The sequence below is a fragment of the Phocoena phocoena genome, chromosome 19, assembly GCF_963924675.1.
Source record: "Phocoena phocoena chromosome 19, mPhoPho1.1, whole genome shotgun sequence".
NCBI lineage: Eukaryota > Metazoa > Chordata > Mammalia > Artiodactyla > Phocoenidae > Phocoena > Phocoena phocoena.
The window spans coordinates 6,860,697-6,879,029 of record NC_089237.1 but is presented as its reverse complement, the minus strand read 5'-3'; the positions used below and the strand labels follow the sequence as shown (position 1 = coordinate 6,879,029).

Genomic DNA, 18,333 nt, shown 5'->3' with positions numbered 1-18,333 from the left:
TGGAGGTCAGCCTCTAAGGTCCCAACTCCTGGCTGAGTCCCGACGTGCAGAACCCAGATGGCCTTTGGTTCAGGCTTTCTGGGCAGCCCTTCACCCCAGCCTCTGGCGAAGTAGCTGGACATTCCTGGGCTGAGGCAGGACTCACTGACTTCAGGGCTCAGATGCCGGTCACACATGGGAGTGATCCCGGGCCTCAGACGCTGGTCACATACACGATCTCCACGCGCAGCCGCTTCTTGGGACCGTCTGTGTCCTCCGTAGTGAGGCCCTGCTCTGGGGCAGCCTCTGTGACAGCTCCTTGCACCTCAGCCTGCGGGCCCTGCCTCTCCATCTTCCCCAGGGCCCAGAAACTGCCACCCATGAAGAGGGCGGCTGAGATGAGGAAGAAACTTGACATGTAGAAAACATAGCTGAAGTTGCTGGTGGTGTCTAGGAGGAGTCCTAGGGGACAGAGAGCAAGTTAGGCCACTGCCCTTGGCTACCAGGCCTCCCGCCCACGCCCCCTCACCCCCGCTAAATTGTGTGCTCTGTGAGAGCAGGGATTTTATTGTTGTCTCTGCTGCATCCCCAGCACTAGGAACCGTGGCTGGCACCTAGTGGGAACTCATTAGGTATTTGTTGAATGAAAGGAAAGGAAACACTAAACCAGCCCCAGTCCGGGCAGGAAGAGCCCTTGGGCGGCCAGACGAGCACTTAAGGGCATGTTTCCTTTACCCTTGGTGGCAGGAAGCCAAGGACTCAAGGGCCAGTGGCGTCTGGGATATCTGCTCAGCCCTACCCCAGGCCCGCCATACCTCCTCCTGGATTGCTCTCCCCGCTTGTCGGCTTGGACAACGCCCTTGGAAACTGGGACTTCCAATGCCACACTTGGGAGGAGTCCCCGTTGTCTGACTGTAATAACCGTGCTGTCTGTTGACTGCCCCCCAGCACCACGGGCTTCACAAACCTTCCCTTTTACTCTGAATGTCACACGCTCAGCTGCCCAGCAAGTCCACTCCTGTGGGTCCCTGCTTCCGTATCTGTTCGTTTCCCTCTCGGCACAAATCACCATTATGATCACAAAGGGGCCTCTTTGCTCTAATCACCTCTCAGGTAAGCCCTGAGAGGCGGGGACTAGTTCTCTGTCTTCAGCCCTGCCCACCCCGTGACTGGCACAGGTGTAGGGATGGGTGTGGCAGGTGTTCTCGTCTGCATTTTGCGGATGACACTATGGCTCAGAGAAGGAAAATGACTTGCCCGGGCCCCACAGGGAGAGGATGTTAAGAACAGCAGACGTGTGCATAGCACTTACCGTGTGCCAGGCTCTCTACTAAGCTCTTTGCTATATGACACTTGTGATCCCCACAACAAGCCTGTGAGGTAGATTCTACTGTCATCCCCACTTTACTGATAAGAAACCAGAGGTACAGAGGGGAAGACAAAGGACTGAGATAAGTCTGGCATGAAAATCCTTACTTTTCACTGTTCATACCCCGAGTGCCAGCTGCGGAACAGGCTACAGCCAGTCCCCTGAGGTGCTCGAGAAAATCACAGATTCCAAGTCGCTAACCCTGAGATGCTGGAGGGGGCCCAAGTCTCCAGACTGTTCCTATTTGCACCGCCCCCCCATGCCCTGCCCAGGCCACACCTGGCTGCCCTCCCTCCCAGGGCCTCACCAGCCAGTGGCGGGGAGATGAGGATGGAGATGCTCTCCAGGATGGTGAAGAGGCCCAGGGCGCTGGAGAACCGGTCCATGGGGACAATGTCCATGAGGACCTGGAAAAGCAGAGCACCAATGCCGCTCATGGACACGCTGTACACCAGGCAGTAGGCCACCAGCACCCGGAAGTCGGCCGACGCTGCGCACGCCAGGTTGGTGAGCCCGTTGAGCAGGGCCGCCAGGCTGAACAGGTACTTGCGGTGACTGGCGAAGTCCCGCCGGCCTGCCACCAGCCCAGCCATGGGCCGCAGGAAGATGTTGCTAAAGCCAATGATGGAGATGAGCAGGGCCGCCCTGTGTTCATCCACCCCGTGCCAAATGGCATACGGCACCAGGAAGACGTGGGGCAGCGGGAAACCCATGATCATCCAGGCGACTCCCAGGGTGTACACGCGGTAGCCCACGTTGTGCCGCAGGACATCGAAGGCCAGGTGGCGCTGGATGGCCCGACCGCATGCTGCCGGGCAGCCTCGTGCGGGTCTCCTGGAAGGTGGAGGGAGGCCATCTCTGGTCTCGGGGGTCACACGGGCAGGCACGGGCCTCAGGATGGCCCCACAGACACAGCAGTGGAGGAGGACCCCGCCGAAGATGAGGAAGCTGCCTCTCCAGCCCAGGTCCTCCAGGAGACGGCGGGAGAGCAGCGGCCAGAGCATGATGCCCAGGGAGACGCCCGCCGAGGCCAGCGCGTTGGCCAGCACCCGCCAGCGGGTGAAGTACAGTCCCAGCACAGTGATGCTTGACTGAAAGCTGAAGCACATGCCCAGGCCTGCGGAAGGAGAGGGGAGGACCAGCTCCAGGGCGCGCCCAGTGCAGGGGCCCTGGGGTCCGGTCCCGGGTCTGTTCTCCTTCCGTTCCAGCGCAGACCCACTTCCAGGTCCCCAGGGATTTAAGATGGAGTCAGCCTACCTCACCACCTCCCTAGAAGCATCCCACCCCTCAGACCTGCCCTCTCAAGGCTGCCAGGGGCACACCTGTTCCCGCTGGCACAGCACCAGGGGGATTTTCAAAACCCTAAATCAGGTTAAGACACCTTCCCAAGATTTCCCATCACACCTAGAAAAAAAGCCAGAGCATTTACTCTGCCCTGGAAGGCTCTGCACGGTCTGGCCCCTGGCCACCATCTCAGGCCACTCTCCCCTGTCACTCGCCATGATCAAGCCCCATCAGTCTCTTTCTCTTCCTCTGGACATTAAGCTGCCCACCTACTCAGACATTTGCAGTTGCCATTCCCTCTGCCTGGAATATGCTTCCCTCAGACTTTCCTCTCCTGACTCAGCTTGGACGCCACCTCGCCCCCCACTCCGTGCACAGCTGAACGTGCTGGAGAGAAAGTTCACAACCACGCTGTGACCACTGGCCTCAGACGGGCCCTCGGGCCACCCACGGTGCCACTGTAGTTCCCTCGACCGTTTACTGTCCCTGCTCTTAGATGACCACCAGGCCTTCCTCCTCCGAGCACCCCGACAGCTCCCTCCCACACTGCCAGCTGACCACCTACCTTCCCATCCGTGACAATGGATAGTCCGTGCTCCCAGTCAAGGGCAACCCTCCACTTCTGCCCTGCATCCTGTCTACTTGAAGGCACATCCCTCTAGCAATTTCTCTCTCCTGCGGCATCCATTATCCTCTCTTTACTAGATCATTCTCCTTCATTGTTATTTCTCCCATTAAAACAAAACTCTTGACAACAGTCTCTTCTGGGTACTGGTCCATTTCTCTGCTCTCCCCTTATATCAGAATTTCTTGGAAATACTTTATCTCCACTGTCTCCAGTTTCCCCCCTCCTCTTCTTTCTTTCTTTCTTTTTTTTTTTGGCCGTGCCACATGGCTTGTGGGATCCCAATTCCCCGACCAGGGATCGAACCTGGGCCACGGCAGTGAAAGCCCAGAATCCTAACTACTAGGCCACCTGGGAACGGCCCTATTGTTCTCTTTTGAGCCTGTTCCAATCAGGCTTTCATCCTTACCTCTGCTCCAGGATTCCTCTTATCAAAGCCGCCAACCTCCACTTTGCAAAGCCAAAGATGGAGTCTGATCCCCACTGGGTCTGATCCATCAGTGGCTTGACAGTCGATCACTCCCTCCTGCTTGCGCACTCTCCTCACTTCCTCTCTCAAGAAACCCCACTCCCTCTCTGTCACTTCTTCCTGCCCAGGCCGCTAACCACTGGAGTGTCCGTGTCCTGGGCCTCAGGCCTCTGTCCTTTACATCCGTCCTCCCTTGTTCCCTTAGTGACAGCAGGGCGATACCTCATCTTGAGACTTGAGTACGAGCCATCTCAGGATTCCCCAGCTGCCTGCTCCAGCTCAGGCCTGTTCCCTGAACTCCAGACCGGATGTGTCCAAACCTGAGCTTCCCATCCTCCCGAGAACCTGCTCCTTCCCTAGTTTCCCACTGTTAAGTGGCTACTGCATTCTTCCATCCTCCCCTTGGTATCACCCTTCTTGGGTCTTGGGTCATCCTTGGCTCCTTCTCTGCACCTCACATTGCAGTCCTGAACACGACCACGTCCCATCACCCCAGCCACACCGCCCTGGTTGAAGGTACCACCACCTCCTGGCTGGGTGGTGACCACGCCCCTGCCTCTTCTCTGCTCCCAGCCCAGCCCCCTATGGTGTATTCTCAACACCGCAGCCAGAGCAGTGCTCAGTGCTTCACAAACAGCGGCTGGATGACGTCCCTCTGCCCGAACCCCTCACATGGCTTCCCATCTCACTACACAGCCTTTTAGGAACTAAACCTGTTCCTGGTCCCCCCACCCCCCGACCCCTTTGACCCTTCACTCACGCCCCTCCACCCTCGCCGGCCTCCGCGCTGCTCCTCGAGCACTTCTGGGCCTTCGCTTTTGCTCTTCCTGCTGCCTGGAATGCTCTTCCCCAGACAGCCTGCTGGCAGCCTCCCTCACCTCCTTCTGCCCAAATGCCACCTTCTCTGCAAGGCCTTTCCCGACCGCCCTGCTGAAACCAGCAACCTCCCCCAACCCTGCTTTACCTTCCACATTGGCTGCTTTAGTTATTCTACCTCTTTACTTGTTTAATCTCTACCCACCCCCAAGCGAGCCGGGACACTATCACATCTGCGGTCCTGTCTCCTCAGGGGCTCATCGTGATCAGATGTGATCCTTCTTACTCCTCTGTCCATTGTCCCTCTCCCTCGTGTGACTGGAGGCGGCCCCAGAAGACGTGGTGCCTCGCCTGCCCTGTTCACTGTGCCTGGCCCTTTTCAATCTTGCACCCAGTAGCTACCCAGCAATTCTCGACATGGAATGACAGTCACCTGTGATGAAGCCTGCCGTGAGGTAGAGCTGGCCGAGGGTGCAGCAGGAGGACCCGGCCACCATGCCCAGGCTGGCCAGCACGCCGCCCAGCATCACCGTCGCTCTGCAGCCGAAGCGTCCCACCAGGACGCTGCACAAGGGTCCTGTGCGGAGGGGGCAGCCGGCAGGGGGCAGCAAAATGACAAGGTCAGAGGGGGGGACAGTGGGCTTGGGAGGGGGTCCCAGCAGGAACTAGCAGGTGGCTTAACGGGCACAAGCCCCCGAACATACGGACCTGGGTTCTGAGCCCCGCCCTGCCACAGACTGGCGACGGGCCAAGCAACGCCAATCCCTCTCTGTGCTGCAGTTTCCTCCCCCAGAGACTGAGGGGTCAGACTGGGTGATGTCTGGCCAGCTGTGAGGTGAGGTGCTGCAAATAGTCCGTCTGACCCTGACAAGGATCCCCGGAGGTACAGACTGAGGCCGTTCACTGCACTGACCTGAGGCTGCTTCTGTCCAGGTGAAATGGGATCGGCTTGTGACCTGGGTGGACGCCCCTCATGGGGGTCTGTCTTGGTGGGCGAGGGTCCCAGGGCAGTTAAATCATGGTGAGCGCCGCCTCCAGCCCCTGCTCCCCCTTCCCCCATCCTCAGGAAGACTGGCCACAGCCCTCCCACCATCCTTCAACCTGTCCAGGGTGGGCAGCCTGGGGCCCTGGGCCACCCTTCACCTGCTGGCTCTGGCCTCTGGGGCACTCTGGAGAAACGCAGGTGGGGTACCCTCTCCCCCCAACCCCCTCCAGCCATCACCAAAGTCTTACACCCAGATGTTTAGCTCCTGCTAGAGAGGGGCCTGTTCTCCCTCACCCACCCCCACCCTGAGCTGCTTTCGCACCAGTGCAGACCCAGAGTAGAAGTAAGCCAGTCCCGGCCGCCTGCTCTCGTCACCTCACAGGGCCCCATTCACCAAGTACCCTGCCCCTGAGTACACACAGCAGAGTTTCTCCAGAGTTGCTCTCCCAGAGAGCAGCCAAAGGGACAAGGAAAGTGTGTGTGTGCACTCGGTGTGTGTCTGTGTGTTTGGCGTGGAGAGAGGATGTGTGGGTGTGAGCCAGTACGAGTATGGGAGCGAACATGGGAAGTGAGTGGCCCGTCCTCAGAGGTAATCAAGGAGAGGCAGCCATAGAGGGAGAGGCAAGGCTTTGAAGTGGACATGACTGCTGACTCACACATCTCTCCCACCTCATACTCTGGCCTGACTTTGGAAAGGTGACACTGGGGAAAGCCCTGCGTCATCGAGTTGGGAGTGAGGGGCTGGGATGTGTGCCAGCTCAGCCGAGACAGCCGAGGGCGCTGGGTGGGGCGCTGGGAAGCAAGGTGTTTCTGCTTCCACCCTGAACTCACTCTGCAACACCGGCAAGGCCTTGTACTTTGTGCTTGCTTTCCTCACCTCTAAAACGTGTGGGGGTGAGAGGTACTTAGGATCAAGGACACTTTCAAGTTTAAAATTTCCATGATACTCTGAATGAGCGTGGGCTAAAGGGGCGTGTGTGTGTGTGTGTGTGTGAGACACAGACAGACAGACAGGAGTCCCGGGCCCACTGAGATGCTGGCCCACCTGCTAGGCGTGAGTCTAAAGCTGGTAGGGGAGTGAGGTCCCCAGCGAATGCCTGGCTCCCAGCCCCTGGCCCAGGCCACTCTCTGGCTGCAGGGAAGGAACTGTCTGAGATTCCCACTTCTGCTCAACCTTGCTGACAAAAAGGTTATGCGGTCTGGGCCAGGCCTGGCCTTGCTCCTTGCCAGGCAGCGTGTTCAGGGGTCATTGCAGTGAGGGTGGCTTCTATCCCAGTCTGACTTCCCTCCCCATTCGAGGGAAGGACCTGGAATAACAAGCAGGCTGCTGGTGCCAGGTGGAGGTCAGGGCAGGTGGTAAGCAGGGAGATGGATCAGCTGAGACAGGCAAACACACCCGTGGGGAGAGCCCGGCGGGCTGTGAGGTCCAGCTCTAGCTGACCGGGCCCCTCTGAGGGAACTGCCTGTGGAGCTCTCCCTGGAGATCTTCCAGGAGCCCAAGGCTATTGTGGAGGACCCTCCTGCGCAGCCCCTGCCCTTCCCTTTCCCTGGGGTCAGGGCGAGGTGCTCACATCCCTGGGGAAGCCCTCTCTCCGTCTCCCCAGCCCTTGCAACACCCCCTCTGCTTCCTGGTGAAAGATGGGCTCTTGTCCTGCCCCCCTCCTGCTCCTCGTGTCTTCCTTGAGCCCTCCTTCCCATCCTGAAGCCCTGATGAGGGTCTCCAGAATACTAATAGCTCACAGCTGCTTCCATTGCCCTGGCTCTCAGACCTGGCCGGGACCTCATGTGACCTTCTCTGCAATCCTGTGTGGGAGGTGGGCAGGATGGGATACTGGGTGTTACTCCCATATTGCAGAGGAAAAAACTGAGGTTCCGAGAGGTCACCCAGCAGGACCCCAAGCCGCTCCTCCTCCAGTCTGTGCTTGAGTGCCCGGCACGCCTACGGTCTGGATCCATCCTCCCACGGTCATCAAGGGGACCGGCTTTACCTCTTAGGGGCCTCTCCACCCTCTGCCCCTCCCCAGCCCAGTCCAGCCCAGGCCCGCCAGACTCCAGGCAGGGGAACTGGCCCTGTTGAAATCAGAGGAGGTCTTAGGGATACACAGCACAGGGCAAAACCTGTGGCCTCCGAGAGAGGGACCCAGGAGGCCAGGGAGGTTGTGGCTTCCTCCCCCACCCAGGCTCTTTTTCATCCCTCCCTCCAGCCCTCCCCTGGCTGCTCACCCCCTGCGTGGAGCGTGGCTGTCAGGATGGACGGGAACCAGGAGGTCTCGCTGTTGCTGGCCTGGAACTCACGCTGCAGTTCAGCAAAGAAGATGCCGATGCATGTGGGGAAGCCCAGGGTGAGGCCCTGGGTCACCACAGAGGCCAGGAGCACCATCCAGGCCCAGCAGCCCTCCGAACACTCCAGGGCCTGGGGCATCCTCGGCTCCAAGTGCTGCTGCCACAGCCTCGCGGCCACTGTTCCTACTGCCCGGGCCGCCTGGGGAAGGGACAGAATGGAGCTGCCAGCCCTCCCTTGGCCCACCTGCCACCTTCCCTGGGTGCTTGAAACCGTCCCTTCCTCTTGCCCCAGCACCAGGTATCACAGAGGGGCACCGCCCCCTGGGAGGTGGCCAGAGGCCCATGCGCTGGCCTGGGCATCTCCTTTCACCTACTTCCCAGAGCAAGCCTGGAGGGAGGGACAGGAGGGGCAAGCAGGTGAGCCATAAGTGAGACAAGGCAGGTGCGTGGAATTCTTTCTGGTTGTTACATCACTTAGTGGTCGGCAGGTGGGGCCTCCCAGCCAGCCTTGGCCCGCCCGCACACACCACGTGGCAAGCACTCGACAGTCGCTTCCAGAATGGAGCAGGCGTCTGAGCCAGCCTAGCCCCGACGGCACACAGGCGCACACGGATACCTTCCGAACATTCATAACCAGGCTTCCTGCTCACAAACACGGGCTTTCGCGATGCCACATCAACAGCCAGGTTCCCTGTCAGTGCTGCTGTGACGGCTGAGGTGAACAAGACAGGGCTGGGGCCCCCCAGGGGCGTACACAGAACAGCTACGCGAGGGCTTACGCAGACACACACGCAGAGGGTTTCCCTGGTGGCGCAGTGGTTAAGAATCCGCCTGCCAATGCAGGGGACACGGGTTCGAGCCCTGGTCCGGGAAGATCCCACATGCCGCGGAGCAACTAAGCCCCTGCGCCACAACTACTGAGCCTGCGCTCTAGAGCCCGCACGCCACAACTACTGAAGTCCGCGCACCGAGAGCCCGTGCTCTGCAACAAGAGAAGCCACCGCAATGAGAAGCCTGTGCACCACAATGAAGAGTAGCCCCGCTCGCCACAACTAGAGAAAACCTGTGTGCAGCAACGAAGACCCAACACAGCCAAAAAAAAAAATAAAAAAGATACACACGCAGACACACACCACACAGACAGGCAGAGAGAAACACACGGAACCACCCAGGCACACAGATTTATGTGCAGACACACACTTACATAGACACATACAGAAAAGTCTAGAGACACACAGACACACACAGTCACACATACAGATGTGCACAAACATATACAGACACACACAGACATACACTTACACAGATACACACTTAAAGAGACAAATTCAGACAAGCCTAGAGACATAGAATCAAATGCACACAGACAGACACATGCTACACAGACGTAAGGACACACACAAACTCACAGGGTTGCATGCTCTGCAGACAGATACACACACCCTCACATCTTTGATTCAGTCCTACCTCGGTTCCTCGCCACCACCCGGGCCACTCCCCCCATCACAGAAGCTGCCTTAACCAGGCTGCAAAGCCCCAGCCCCCTCCCCAGATGTCGAGCCCTTTTCTAGTCCCCTCCATCCTGGCTCTCCAAAGAGCCAAAGGGTCCCAGGAGCTCCTGTTCCCAAGCCTCCCTCCTTTCAGCCCCAGGCCCGGAAGATCCATGGAAACTCAGGAAACTACCAGAAATATGAAACCCCTTTCCTGCCAAGCCCAGCACCCTACCCCTCCCCCCCCCACCCCAGGGCCCAGGAGCTTTAACACAGCACCTAAGCCGGACCCACCGTAACTGCCTCCTTCACGGGCTCCAATCCCTTCTCCAGCCACAAGGCCTCTTCCCTCCCCAGAGGACCCCCAGGGGCCCTGCCAAGGGGAGCAGCCCATTCATCCCTAGCCCCGGAGGGTGTGGGGCATATGTGTGTGGGGGGCATACGTGTGTGTGTGTGGGGGGACCTCGAGTCCTGTGTGTGGGCTGGGAGCACCTCCTGCCCTCCTAGCTCCTGCACATGACACTAGCCCTGGAGATCCCCCAGCTCCAATTCTCCTGGCTCGGCCCCATGCTCGGGGCAAACCTCAGGCACAGGCTCCTCCAGCAAACTGGCTCTCGCCCCTTCCAGGATTTCTGTTCCCTTGGCAAATGGAAAGGCCACTGGTGCCACCTGATCCTCTCTGTGAATGTCAAGTCTCTCCACCCTGCTCTACCGCTCACCCCCCTCCCCACGCATCCCGGCCCCTCAGTCCTCCCGGACCTGCCACCTTCCCCCTCCTCCCAGAAGGGCCGCCAGCCTTCCCTCCACCACCCTCACTTCCTCCCGCTGCCCCCATGGCACCCCACCCCGGCACTCCCCAGCCCCTCCCCACTGTGTTCCCCTCTCCTTCTGCTCTTGTCCGGCCCCTCTATGGAGAGGTCTCTTTCATGCCCTTAGTCCAGGACTCTGACCTTCGCTCTGCACTTACCTTCCCTCTGAACCTTTCAATGGAGCTAGTTTCTCCTCCCTCCAGGCCCCCCAGACAATCAGAGTCCAGGAAACCCTAAGCACCTTTGTTCTCTCTTCGCCCTGGCCTCTCTCTGGGAGCTGTCTTGAAGACTTTGGCCTTCCACAAGGAGGCTATCTCCTCCCATACACCCCCAATTCCCAGGTCACACACATAGCTTTTCTGTCCCCCAGCCCCTCCCTCAGCAAGCTGGTTCCCCCTCCGGCTACAGAGATTCCAAAATCCTCAGCCAGAGAGAAGTCCTGTTGGTCCTTCAAGATCCAGCTCCAGCAGCACCTCCAGGAAGCTACCCTGACCCTTACCCCAGGCTAGGCTAGGCCCTTTCCTGTACTTCTCTCTGTAATAGCAGTTCTTACATCACATTGGAGTGGGTCCTTCCCTTGTTTATCACTGTCGCCCCCCTCCTCCTCCCCACCTTCCATACCACGAGCAGGACCTGTTCACAGACCTGCACCCAGCCTCCACCTGAGCACAAAATGTAACATTAATGTGACCCACCTGTGTTCTCCGGGGGGCAGGCAAGCCCAGGAACAAGGGTGACCTGGTTTTCCAGCAGGTAGGTCCATTCCAGAAGACTCGAGCGGAGCAGAGCAGAGCAGAGATGGGGGCTCCGGCTCCACCTCTGCCCCAGCAGAGAAGTGGTCTTCCCTTGGTACTGGGAACCGGGAGTCACAATCACTGCCTGGTGCGTGGCTGGGGCAAAGGAGGGAAACGCGGCTGGAGACACTTCACTCTCCCTTCCCGGGACTGGAGGCGAGCAGCTTTCCGCAGGAGCTGCCGACCTCAGCCCTCAGGGGTCCCCCACCCTGAGTGAGACCATCTTCATGCCCAGGTGGCCTGAAGCCGGGTTTGTGGGCAGGGCAGAAGTTCACATGACACCTCTTGTCCTTCTCCCGTCACACACAGTCCCTGGGCTGATTTTTAGGGCTTCTCATCTGATGACAGAGGCCTAGCTAGGCCCTCAGAATCCAGTCCCAGCCCCTCTGGGCTTGCAGGTACCGGCAAAAGAGTGAGCGGATGCTCTCACACAGGGCTTTGGGGTTAGGGGCCGCCCCCTCTCCCTCTGCCCCCTTCCCGCGGTGGGAGAGCTGGTGAGAGGAAAACAAGGAATCACCAGCTTCACCGGCAGTGGAAGGATGGCCAGACGCAGCAGACCCCCTCTCTCCCCAGACCCCACATCAGGCAGGATCCCGGGCCTGAAGCCCAGGACACAGGACAGGCAGCAGTGCGGGTTCCTGCAGGACAGGAGAGCAGCAAGAACCAGCCTGAGCTTGGGGTTGACAAGCCCGCACATCCCTGCACCTGGCAGGGGCCGGCTGGCGCCAGCCACCCTCCTCCCTTCTGTGCCTCCAAAGGTGCCCCGCCATCCCGGCAGGGGCAGGCTGACCACAGCCTGGAAGGGGGATGGGCTAGGCAGCAGGAACTTCCTGACCTCTTGTCACCCTGGCTCAGTCCCTGCTGTCGGGATCTAGTTTCCTTCCACTCGGCTTCCCACCCACCCCGAGATGGATCTCCTCTGGGTGGGGCTTCTGGACGTCCAGGCGGCGTCCCCGTGGAGATTTCAGCCCAGGCCTTGGCTGGTGCCTGTCCCCTCACCCCTCAGGCCATCGCAGGCTGGGGCGGCCCAGGACCCAGGCAAGAGGCTTTTCTGGATCCTCTCCCCCCACAGGCGGGAAGGGGCCCCGGAGGCCCACGGCGGGGCGGGCCCGCGACGGCGCTCACAGGGACCCCGGCACCCTGGGGACTGTGGGGAGAGCCCGCTCACCGGCTCGCCCGGGCCCGGCGGAGGGGCGGCTCCACTCCAGCGGACCGCGGCTTTCTGCGGCCCGGCCCGCTAGCGGTGGAGGCGGCAGGACGCCGGGCGGCGGCGGGGACCGGAGGGGCGGGCCGCAGGGCTCCGGTGGGCGGGACCACCTCCGCGTCTCCAGGGAGCCGGGCGGGGAGGCCTCCGGGCGAGGCGGTGGGGCGTGCCCGGTGCCCGGGGCCCGCAGCCGCTTCTGTCAACCTCGACCCCTCCTCTGAGTGGCCCCGACACCAGCTCTGCGGGTTCATTTGCATGTCGTTAGCATGTCATTTGCGTAGCCCGCCTTCTCACTTTGCGGCTTCTCGATTTTCCCGCTCTGGGTTCTAGGGGCGCCAGGAGTGGAAGAGAGAAAGCGTGTGATAAGAGACTCCACCTCCGAGCGGCAGCGGGGTGGGAGGCCAGGGTGCAGGATTCTTTCTTTGGGGCCTTTAGCTGCCCAGGAGTCCTTCCAATGAAAACTTATCGAGCTTTGAGGGCCACATCCAGGGGAGCCCAGGAAGGCAGCTGTGCGGAGCAGACAAGAGCGTGGACCCCTCAACCCTGGGGGCAGGTCAGACGGCGCCCACCACCTCCGCGTGCGCCTCTCCTCCACCTAGCCAGCCCTTCATATGCATTGTTTAAAAAGTATTCAATTAGTACAAAGTTACAGTAACCAGTACAGGCATAAGGGTAGACATAGATCGGTGGACTAGAATTGAGAATAAACCGTTACATTTACAGTCAGTTGATTTTCCGTAAGTGTGCTGCGACGATCCGGGGTGGGAAGAATAGTGTTTTCAGCGAACAGTGCTGGGTAGCTGTAAAAGAAAGTGGTTGCGGTTGGCCTTCCACCTCACACCATTTAAAGAAAAAAGAAAAAAAAAAAAGGCTTACAGATAGAAATGTAAAAACTAAAACTGTGAACTTTCTTAAAAAGATTTTTGATGTGGACAATTTTTAAAGTTCTTATCGAATTTGTTACAATACTGCTTCAGTTTTATGTTTTGGTTTTTTGGCCGGGAAGCAGGTAGGATCATAGCTCCCCCACCGGGATCAAACCTGCACCCTCTGAATTGGAAGGCAAAGTCTTAACCACTGGACCAACAGGGAAATCACTGAATTCTGTTGAAGAAAGCACAGGAGTAACTCTTCATGGCCTTGGAATTAGGCAATGGATTCTTAGACACTACACCAAAAGCACAAGTGACAAAGGAAAAAACATAAATTGGATGTCATCAAAATTAAAGTGACAAAGGAAAAAACATAAATTGGATGTCATTAAAATTAAAAACTTTGGGGGAATTCCCAAAGTTTTAAAAACTTCGGGGGAATTAAAAACTTTGGGGGCATTCCCTGGTCCAGTGGAATTCACTGGTCCAGTGGTTAGGATTCCAAGCTTTCGCTGCCAAGGGCCCGGGGTCAGGCCACGTGGCATGGCCCCCCCAAAAAAAAAAAACCTAAAAAAACCTAAAATCTTTTGTGCACTAAAGGACACCATCAGGAAAGTGAACAAATAACCCTCAGAATGGGAGAAAATATTTGCAAATCATATATCTGATAAGGGACTTGTATTGAGAATATATAAAGAACTCTCACAACTCAACAGTAAAAAGACAAATTAACCCCATTAAAAATGGGCAAAGGACATGAATAGATATTTCTCCAAAGAAGATATGCAAATGGCCAACAAGCACATGACAAGATATTCAACATCATTATTCATCGGGGAAATGCAAATCAAACCCACAATGAGGTACCGCTTCCCACCCACTGGGATGGCTTAACTTCTGGATGAATGATGTAGGAGATACTCTATCAAGTTGTGAGTCCATCTTAAACATAAGACATTGTTGTGACCGTGGTTCATGTTCTTGCCAACAGTCACTGCGCTGGGTTGCCTCTTACTGGGGGCATATTCAGCTTAGCCTGAGGTTCTCTGGATACAAACTTTGGGAGGAGGGGATTAAGGTTTATCCCATGGTCCCATAGGGATGGTCCCAGGCCTTGAGAGGTCCAGTGTGGGGGACAACAGGGATCATACTCCAGGGTCTGCACCACCTCGTCACCCCTTATCTCAGCCTGGCCCAGTACTGAGTGGCAGTAAGACAGGAGGGAAGGGGGCAGGGCACAACCATTAAAAGAATGACACAGCTGAGGATACAAAAAAACTAGTTAGAACCAACTAGGCCCAAGGACTTCTCGCAGACCTGGAGCCTTATTATACACTTACTGTAATACATTAGCAGTCTAAATGACACACATACCAGTACCATGACAGTTCCGAGGCTGACCATAAAAGGCCAAAAGTGGGCAGTGGCCCAATTCCTGGAAATCCCCACCCCTTCCCCAAAATAGCTGGAATAATCTTCCCACTTGTTAGCCCATGAAATTACCCAGCCCATAAAAACTAACAGCCCCATGCCCCAGGGCCCCTCTCACCTTCAGAGAGGGACTGCTTTCTGCCTATGGAGTGCGTATTTTTCTAAATCAATTCGCTTCCACTTTACTATGGCTCGCTCTTGAATTCTTTCCTGCAAGAAGCCAAGGACCCTCCCTTGGCGGCCCATCCCAGGAATTTGCCCGAGACCTGGGACTCAACTATTCTCTCGTGCCCGCTTCTCCTGCAACAGCAGTACCTGCCCCAGGTACTCAGAACAGGCTAGATGTAGCCCTCCACTCCATCCCTGGGTACTCTGGCGGGACCCAGGGACTTAATACCCAGGGACTTCCTGGAGGCTCTTACCCTCTCTGAAAAAATCAAACCAAGAGGTTTTCCAGGACCTCACTATTTCCTGGGGAGCCCCACCCTAATATTCGACCTCTACTCATCAAGATGAAATTGAGAGCTGTGAGGATACCCCCGCCACCATCCTGGACTCTGGGTACTTCTCCAGAATGAAGCTCCCACCAGGTTGGGGCATACTCACTGTGGCTGCAGAGCTCAGAGCCAGGGTCTGTGGTTCCCACAGGTAGTCCCCACAGCCTTCCCCAGCCTTCCTCTGTGACTCTGTACCCTAAGTGTTGGTCTGAGTGCACACCCTGGTCACCAGGCCTAGTTTTGTTAGGGCCCATGACAGCTGTTAGTGAGGGGTGGGTGACAAGGGACTCAGAGGTGGAAAGGTCCTGATCCACAGAGAAGCAAACTGCGGCATCTGCTCAAAGAGAGAGGGAGGCACCTACTCAAAGTCATACATCTTTAAGAATTAATAGTAAGTTATTAGTAGTTAATAACGCAATTGCCATACATCACTAAGAATAACAACCACGACATTCATTTCTCATCTGCCAAACCCCCTGAGATCTCCACACCTGCATGGTTGGTCCCCTTCCCTGAAACACTCTGTCATGATGATCCTTTGTTTTTTTTTTTTTAACCCGGTTGGCCCTTGGTCGGCCTGCAACTGTCAGCTTAGAACCTGCTTCCTCCAGGATGGCCTCCCAGACCTCCCATGTTGAGGCATTAATCCTGCTGAGTGCTGTGCACCTCCCCCACTCAGCTCCCTGAGGCTTAGGAGCTTTCTTGCCCAGTTGATCAACACGACCCCAGCACTTAGCACAGTGTGTAGCCCGGGATAATAATAACGATAAGAAGAAGGGTCAACACGTATGGGTGGAGGTTCTCAGTGCTGTCCAGATACTGCCTCATTGGCTGAATGAAGGAATGGAGTATTGCCCGTCCAAGTCACTCCCCCCGTTCTAGGATCTTATCACCCCAAGCCTCGGACCTGGCATCCTTTAAAAATATTTTAGTTACTGGAAAGCGCCAGGATGTGATTCTGGTCCCTCTGCCCTTCTCTCCGGGTCTTGGCCTCTGGTAGTGACCCTGTGGTGTCCCTGACATGGACAGAGTGCCGACTGCTGGGACAATGGGGACAGTCTGTCTGTCCAGGCTTTTCTGAATGCTGTTGGCTCTGGGCCCCTGGGTGCCTTCCTACTCGAGGGCCCATTTCCTTCTCCACCAGCTCTATCCTTTTTCTACCCTCTGCCTGTCACCCCCCTCTGCCTGTTTGTCCGACTCTGTCAGGGCATGTGGCAGCTTGTCAGCTGGCCCCAGAGGCCTAGGCCATGCCACCCAGCTGGTTATTTCCCCAGAAGACCCCCTGAACTCAGATCTGAGGTGCACAGTCTCTCCCAGGGCTGGCCATGGTTGTGGGCCTAATGTTGGGGTATATCGTACCCCGGCCCCCTCCACTCCAGCCCCCACCTCCTGGGGGAGCAGAGATGCCCTGATGGCTCCCATCGAGGGGCAGCAGATCGCCCATTGCTGGGGCCAGCCTGGGGAGCAGGACAAGAGAAACCACAGGGCGACCTCCTGCCCCCTGACTTGGGATCATCCCTGTGCTGAGCCTCGCCCTGACTTCGGGTGTGTGGGAAGGGGCAGTGGTCACCAGGCAGGCAGGCGCTGCTAGAACCATCCCCTGGGCATAGCCCTTGCTCCGAGACCCCCGGTGCTTTGGGCCACCCCTTACTCTGAGTCCCCTCTTCCTTCTCCCTCTTCCTCCTTTTGCCTGTCTTACCCAGACTCTCTCCTCCCTGCCACCTTCCTCTCTGGAGCTCCAAGCCCTTCTCCTTGAGATTTTCTCACTGTCACCGGAACTGAGCCTGTCCCCATACTGCTCACACCATCTTCCCCTTAGACCAGGCCCCTCCTCTGTTTTCTGGCTCCATCCCATCCGGGGCCTCCCTCCCACCCCTTGGCCTTCATCTTCATATCCAGCCGATCCCTACAGACTCTTCCCTTTGCGATTTTGCTCAGCTGTCTCTCTCTTCCTGATGCTGGGGTCACTTCAGGCCCACACTCAGCCTTGACAGATCTCTCTCCTCAGCCTCGCTGCCTGAAATACCAGATCCACCTTGCAAAAGCCCCCCCACTCCCTTTTCAGGGCTGCATTGGAAGGCCTTCCGGCTCTGAGTTCACAGATCACTCTGCCAACACCCTGGCAGGCCTCCGCTCTGCACACTCGTTTCCCAATACTCCCAGCCCACATGCCTGGAAGCTCACCCTTGGGGTTCGTCTCCTCACCCATCCCTTCCCCATGTGAATTTCTGCTCTTACACCAACCCCTCCCGAGTCCTCACTTCACCTCCAGCACACTTCCACTCACTCCCACTCAGCCTGGCCCTGGTGCCCAGGCCACACATGGTTCTCCCCACCTGGGCTGCCCTGATACCCTCAAAACTGTCCATGTAAAAACAAACTGGGGGGCACTTCCCTGGTGGCACAGTGGTTAAGACTCCGTGCTCGCAATGCAGGGGGCCCGGGTTCGATCCCTGGTCAGGGAATTAGATCCCACATGCATGCCGCAACTAAGAGTTCACATGGCATTTAAACAAGCTCGAGTCTCTCCTACAATGAAACAAGAACAAATATCTACCCTCCCTCCCCTCATATCCCCCTCGGGTTCCCGCCCCCGCCCCTCCACATCCTGACTTGGTGGGAACAGCATCTCCTCTCACTGAGTCCACACCTCCCCTCCCCCTCCGCCCTCTAAGGAAAACTTCTGCCCCTCTGGTCTTTCCCATGTTACACATCCAATGAGCATGTTTAGTCTTGCTCTGCCTGAAGCATCGGCCCACACTGATCCCTCCCTCCTGGAAATTCGCTCTCTCCTTGGCTTGCAGAACATCATTCTCTCCTGGGTTTCCTCCCATGTTTCTGGCCACGCGTGCTGTTTGCTCTGGACCTTTAAATGGCCGAGTCCCACAGGCTCTGAGCTTCACCCTCTCCTCTTCTCACTCCCCTTCTGTAGCTCCAACCACCACCTTTATACTGATCACTCCACATGTTCTATGTCCAGACTGGCACCTTCACGTGTGTGCCTCAACAGCCCTAAAGCCCGACATCAGCCAGAACTTGCCATCAACGCGGGCCTCCGCTGCCCCTGGTGTGGCCACAGGGCCCTCAAAGCCTGGCCCTTGCCCACCCTTCCAGCCCCAAGTAGCTCTCCCTCACTTGATGCCCTCCAGCCACCTGAGCTTTCTCTGCTTGTCATGCTCCCCCAGCTGAGGGGTCTTTGCCTCTGCTGCTCCCCCTTGCTTGGAGCCCCATCCTGACCCTCTGTGCCTGGCTAACCCCTGTCACCTCAGACAGAAGCTCAAGCGTCACTTCCTTCGGGATGCCCTCCCTGGTTTCCCTGCTGGGGCTGGTGCTACTGGTTATTCTTTCCCCTCGCAGGTCTACTGCTCCGCTTGGCCCTGTCCACCACGGTGTGTTTATATTGATTTAAATCAGGAGTTACACACT

At 57.5% G+C, this 18,333-nt stretch overlaps 1 protein-coding gene across 1 annotated transcript; it reads right to left on the bottom strand.

The window, feature by feature from the left end:
* Positions 1 to 193: 193 nt before the first annotated feature.
* SLC16A5 (solute carrier family 16 member 5) lies at positions 194 to 7,949 on the bottom strand. The gene is made up of 4 exons (XM_065897053.1): positions 7,751 to 7,949; positions 4,976 to 5,119; positions 1,656 to 2,465; positions 194 to 441 (listed from the first exon to the last, which is right to left on the bottom strand). Exons 1-4 carry the CDS (start codon positions 7,947 to 7,949, stop codon positions 194 to 196), a joined length of 1,401 nt encoding a protein of 466 aa, XP_065753125.1.
* Positions 7,950 to 18,333: the final 10,384 nt, after the last annotated feature.